This window comes from Fukomys damarensis, unplaced genomic scaffold (genome assembly GCF_012274545.1).
Source record: "Fukomys damarensis isolate Sample0158 unplaced genomic scaffold, DMR_v1.0_HiC HiC_scaffold_17, whole genome shotgun sequence".
Lineage (NCBI taxonomy): Eukaryota > Metazoa > Chordata > Mammalia > Rodentia > Bathyergidae > Fukomys > Fukomys damarensis.
This window is the reverse complement of record NW_022900929.1, coordinates 72,327,713-72,334,240: the sequence shown is the minus strand read 5'-3', so window position 1 is coordinate 72,334,240 and position 6,528 is coordinate 72,327,713. Positions and strand designations below refer to the sequence as shown.

The window sequence follows — 6,528 nt, the reverse complement described above, 5'->3', positions numbered from 1 at the left end:
CACTTTGGTATCTCTGTAGCATACTTTTGACATATGAACATTTAATAAATATTTGTTGGATACATTGCTTTTATTTTATTAGAAGTCATACCTTCATTCCCTTCACTTTACAGCAAAGATTTGGAGATTTTGGAATCAATAAAGCTGAAGTGGTATTCAAATTTTGTTGTGGTTTTTAGTAGGCAGCGAAAAGAGTCTATGGGGGGGGCTTTCATGGAAAAGGCAGCATCACTGAGCAGTTTCTGCAGTAGTAAGAGTGGCCAGGGTATGGCTGCATGCAGGCATTCTTGTTTGAGATTCTACAGAGGAAAGAAGGTAGTGGTATAAACTGTCTCATACAAAGATGTTCTTGGCTTAATGCTTGAATAAATATGTGTGTTCTAGTAACATTGATATTTTTAAAGTATAAGGTATTTCTTTATCAAATTGGTGTGAGACCCAGTGTAAGCAATGATGAGACCATCAAAATTCAACTATTACGTGTAACTTTTGATCTTTTTCTTTTTCCTATGTTAACACCAGAGTTCTTAGCTTATGTAATAGAAACTCAGTAACTGAGTCCACTAAGGGAGATTAAGAGAAACAGACATCCAAATAAAAGCACAAACACTTTTATTTTTAACAGTAGTGTCTTGTTACAATTGAGTGAAACAACAAATAAATACATTCATTGGCCACAGCTATACTTTTACAACCAGTTGGGAACTGATTATATAGCTGAGAAACACTGTTAAATAAAAAGGCAGATATGCATAAAAACCCACTTTAGCTATAAATTACATCTTCCATAAAACTACAGCCAGCTATATTGAGTGGTAAGAGTTTCAAAATTAATGGTCACCTAACTGAAGTGATAAAAACAAATATTGCTAATCACTGTAGAAATACACACTTAAGCAATGAAATCCACTTTATAAATTAACACAAAAGGAAGGTTTGGAATTGTCATCATGTGCTTCAGTGCAGGATGAACAGGGAACTGGTAGCCCTTTAATTTTATAAACAACTTCTTTTGCAACCAAACTTAAAGTGCTCCTAGTGCTTTGGAATTTTTAAGCAAAAATTGGGCCAGAGTTTTTTATTTTCTTTGGTGATCGGTTGTGTGAGATGTGTATAAAGGAGACAAATGTAAGAATTTAGGTACCCTAGTCATTGACACGGATAAATTCACAAATCTCAAATTTAGTACAATCAACTAATGCAGCTAAAAGTTTTATATGAAAAAATTTTGAAGTAATTTTTATCTGGACAAATAACTTCATCTAGGGAAATTTTACTAGAAAAAGTATCATTTTGAACCCAAGGGTTAACAAAAAATAGAGCTTTTTTTCAGATATCTCTAGATAGATATCTAACATCAGCAAAGTAAATAGTTGTGTTCTAAAAGAAATCTAATGAACAGAAACTACTATTGTAGTAAAAACTACTGTTAATACCATGGTTAACTACTCTTGTACTATAAAATTTTAAATAATTCAGTTACGAGAACTTGTTATAAACAAAAAACTAGTAACATAACTATTAGTACACTTCTGATTGAATTTAAAGTTTTCATATCATAAAAAGAAATTTATTTTGCTTTGTATCAACCACCCAAAGATAGAAAGCATTAGCGATTTAATTTTTTATTTCATTTTACCTACTCATACTTTTGTGATGTAACTGCATCAGTTATTAAAAAGCTGCAAAATATTTTAAGTAAAAATATAAATAAAATACTTTCTAACCAAAGTAGAAGACAGAAAAGGACAACTGTATTAGTTCCAATTCTGAGGAAACATCAGAATTTTATAAGATTAGTTACTTTAAGCACATTGTGACAACTTTAGATGTTGCCTTGGCATTTTGAGGTATTCAGCACCTACTTGCCATGCAGATATTGGTAGAAAGTGCATTTTAAAATTCTGTTTTGTCTTAGCCTATGAACGACACACATATGAATGACTTGGGTTAGGAAATTCAACACAATTTAATATATTTCTAGAAGTATTCCAGTATTGGTCATCTCTGGTTTTATACTTACCAAGTTTGTACATTTTAAGTTTGCTCATTTAATCCAGTGCTGGAATTAATTTAATTTTGCTGAAAAACAAGGTATAAAACAAAACTAAAGAAGGAATTATATGTCTTAGTATTGCACTTTAGTTATTACAATAATGTACCATGAATTAATTTACCTGAGGACAATCCTGATTCAATAGGTAAGATCAGTTATATCTTGTTTCAGATAAATCCAATGCTTTTGAAAGTGAATTCTTGTTTTAACTTAGAATCGTTACATTTTATGAAAAATTTTAAATGCATCTGTAAACTTTAGTCCCAAGAAGTATCTACCAAACCCCCTATGTAAAAATCACTATTGCTTTCTTGAAGGATCATGCTTAAACTACTATGTACTGTATATCTTAATCATACAAAATAATCACTTGACCAATTCTACTCAAAGTAGCCACACAATTTTCACTATTATGTTCCTCTTGAAGGAAATTACTGTGGCTTTCCAAAGAACACTGCTGCTCATCACTGTAAAGGATTACTACTATCATTTATTTAAAATCATTGTTTGAATAATTTCAGTTAGTATTTTTAAATCATGCTTCAAAGAACTGTCTTCAATAACATTTTAGTAGATTTTTAGGAAGATGATACATTTTTTTGCTTTAACTGCACTACTCACACTCAAACTAACTGGGGAAGGATTCTGGACCTAGTACACCAGTGAATGTAGAGGCTTTGATTTTCGTAGAAAAATTGCCTTCCAATTTGGTGTACAATAATATTCCAGTGTGAACACTGGAGCATGACTTTGGGGACTGCAGTGTACTCTTTCAGAACAAAGATAAAAGTGCAAATATGCAAATAATGCATTTGATGTTCCAAAGTCGGGATGTTTGGAGGAAATCAAGTGTCTTAAGATCTAACCTTTTCTCTTACTCCAAACTTTCCATTTTGCTTAATTATGCAGAGGTCAAAAGAAACAGCTGTGTTCTCCACCGAACACAGCCACCTTTCCAGATTTTGTTCTCACTTGCAATGTTTATGTAGACGAAATTTAAACACATTGAACACACACATTTCATGAAAAACTATCCAAGATTCACGACTTGTAATGCTATCAGTTTTGTGGTGTCACATATAAGCTATGGTGATTGTTCATATCTAAGTTACTACAAGTAAAGAGCAAAGGAGCAGTGTCTGCCATCGGTCCATTCAGGTGGGGAGTGACCGCGTATGTGTTGCTGCCACACCCAGTCATGGTGCCGTACCAGCCCAAACTTTGTGAATTAGGTAAACTGCAAGAAAAAAAAAGGCAAAGAAGACATAGGACTGTCACCGGGATATGAGAAGTCACGTGGACATGTTCAACATTTTCAGTGAATTTTGAACAGTATCAAATACAGTACTATATTGAAATATACTCTTAAGTAATATAATGACTTCCTATGAAGTTTAATGAATTTTACCTAGTATCTGAGCTATGTCACACATTACCAAAGAATACATGCCTCTCAGAACTGGTAGAATTTATAACAGTAACAGTAAATGTTATGGTGTTTCTTATGTAGAAGGCTTTATTCTAACATATATAACTACATTTGTATCTTTACATCTAGTCTCATTTTGTCATCACTGCAACCCTAAGAGATATTATCATCCCTACTTCACAGATGGAAAACAGGTTAAGTAGTTTGTCCAGAGGAAGTCAAAATTACAAACAGATACAATTAGGTTTCCTCTTTGCCCTGACAAACAGCTAATCATGTGCCAAAGTGAAGCACTTCTCATGGTTTTGGAATGGGAGGGCCTGGGAAGGCTTCCTAAGGCATCCAAGCTTCCCAAGGGCTTTATCTAGGGTTTCTTTGTGGATTTGGAACGGACCAGGGATACGAGTACAGACAACCAGTATAATAGTTTTCCTTCCCTGCTCATCCACACCAGCCCCTCCCCTGCTCTGAACCAACAAGGGGTCCTGAAGGAAAATGGAGCCATTTCACCCCAGAGGCATTTCTCACCTACAGGTAATACTGTATATAGGCTCCAGTCAGATAGTGGCTCTATGGTGGAGGTTCCACCACACTGCCTTAAGCTCTAGCGTCCTAGGATCTTATTTATTGACATATACCACCAAATCGTCTTCTTAACAGTTGGGTTAGAGCTTGGATTTGTTACTTTCAATCTCTGTCAGTACTAATTCAGGATACACGGTTTTTGTTACATCTACCTTCCTTCTCTTGAACTTCCCAGTCTCGGCAAGTCGTCATCGCTATCGTATCGTCTTGGATTGTCGAAAAAGTAAGCTCTGGAGCTGTAACTGTGACTATTTATCATGCCAGCAGGAGCCTGTGAACACAGTATTAGATAGTATATGCAGGCTTGCTTTACAACAGAGAAAGGAGGCTAGGCTACAGTCATTGTTAGTTTTAAACTTTGCACAAAAAGGAAATGAATATTAATGTTCTGTACTGTTTAGAAATAAGAACAAGCATTGGGGATATTATGATATCATACCAAATTCTGGTTTAATCTCTGTGCCCGGAAAAACAGTACCACTGACCATGCTGGTACATGTTCCCACAGAAAGAGGACCATTCCAAATACTATGTAGTCTTCTCCACTTACGTCTTCTACATGAGCCTGTAAACAGAGGACAGGCAGAACTCTTTACTCCTGTTCTATGTACAAGCTTCACCATCTGCAATTACCTTGTTTCTGGTTTGGAAAGTTAAGATATCAACCACAAGCATAAAATTTTCTGTATTTTGTGGTTTCCCATGTAATGATACTTTTCCTTTAAGGGACATAAAACACTTTGATGTCAAGTAGGATAAAGAATTGCTAACTTTTAACGTGTCAATTTATGAAAAGTAACTTTAATCTTGGATAACAAGGAGCAGCCTCATTTTGGGACCCTGTAGTCTGGAGGCTGCAGGCTCTAGCTGCTGACCTGGATCAGCAGCCCTCACCCTGAGTTAGGCCTGCAGATGGAGAGAACATGGTAAGTCACTTGGCCCAGCTGTCCATCACATATGCTCTAGGGCCTAATCTGCATACAGAACTCATTTTTATTCTGACAGAGGTAGGTAGCAGGAAGTGGGAAAAGGAGTGAAAACCATCTGCCATGTGAAAACACTTATGAAAATTCCTTCCCCATAAAAAGGTAAATGGGAAATGGTGTTCCAGGGTGACTTGCATTAGTACAAACTTAATGAAAATCTGTGACATATGTATGGCTAGGTCAAATTGTACCTTTAGGAAGGTGACGGGGAGTGCTGGGAAATTGAAAAACTCATAGCTAGAGTACCAGGAATCACTACAACAAGTACCTAGACACCGAAGGAGCTAGGAGTCTTCTGTTACTAAAACTGGTAATGCCAGAATTTTAAGAAAGTCAATATTTAAACTTCTAAAACTAAACCAAGAATTAAGGTTGCACATGGTTCTTGGGTAGAAGAGAAGTAATTTTGTCCTAATAAAGACATACTTGTATTTACTGGTAATGATAGGCAATTAATTTATCTAGAGATATTTAAACACCAACCTTTTAAAACTTAGTAAACTAGGTTTATGTCCAGTAGGTTTATGACACCATTATTTACAAAAAGAAAACTCCCTCAGAGAAGTTCTCTTGGAAGAGTGATTTCAAGTATTACATGTAAATGAAGATATTTAAATAGAGCTTAAAGGATGATTACTGATGGCAGAGATTCCATAAAAGTATAAGTCAGACACTGAAATGTTCTAGATAAGGTTAACTGAATTATCAGGTGTATTAATTGTAGATTGGCAATTGTAGATTGGTAAGTACTTACCTTATCTGAAAGATTATCCCAGCCATAATTAAATGGACTTTCTAATGTATCCTGAGATATGGTGATAACCACCAAATTATAGCAAGCTCTGGAAGAGTAGAGAAGAATGACTACAGAGCCCACGACAACAGTTTGGCACAGAGACATACCCTAAAAAACAACAAAAAAAAGAAATCATCACGCTATTCTGCACATTTGTTGCAGCAAGCTGGTCACCCATGTAGAACAATGGTCACATCTTGGAAAGCATTCCTAGAAAGCACTGAGTGGACATCTGTTGAAATAAACTCTCAAATATCTTGGCTTACGATTCCTGTTCCTAGAATTACATATTGTGTTTAATATGCGTAAGTTATTATGTGTAAGTTCTTTGCCAATCTGCCAAATGGTGGCTGGAGGAAGACTGTTCTGCCAGGGTTACCTTATTCCCGTAAGTAATATATGAACAGAGAAGTTGGCAAAAGATCTGAAGCTTTAATTGATGCTAATCAGAGAGGTGGGTTTGTCACAAGAAAAAAGAATGGAAATTAGAAGCATGAGTCCATTTGAAAGATACTGTGAGAACAACTTCCTTGAGCTAACCTACTACAAAAATGAAAAGTATCTGTGACAAAAAATAAAACACAGGGAAGATTAAATTTGAAAAAAAGGCTAATTTCTGCTATATGAATTTTATTTTTGTGAATCTCCCAAAATAATATGTTAATTAAAAGTTCAC

General features: G+C 35.2%; 1 protein-coding gene across 1 annotated transcript in view; it reads right to left on the bottom strand.

The window, feature by feature from the left end:
• Nucleotides 1-635: 635 nt before the first annotated feature.
• Gpr137c (G protein-coupled receptor 137C) overlaps nucleotides 636-6,528 on the bottom strand; it is a 53,347-nt gene continuing 47,454 nt past the window's right edge. Inside the window, exons 5-8 of the mRNA XM_010632696.3 lie at nucleotides 5,811-5,960; nucleotides 4,510-4,635; nucleotides 4,223-4,341; nucleotides 636-3,293 (exon numbers count right to left, since the gene is read on the bottom strand). Coding sequence (XP_010630998.1) covers nucleotides 3,116-3,293; nucleotides 4,223-4,341; nucleotides 4,510-4,635; nucleotides 5,811-5,960 — 573 coding nt within the window. The 3' untranslated portion in view covers nucleotides 636-3,115. The remainder of the gene's footprint in view (nucleotides 3,294-4,222; nucleotides 4,342-4,509; nucleotides 4,636-5,810; nucleotides 5,961-6,528) is intronic.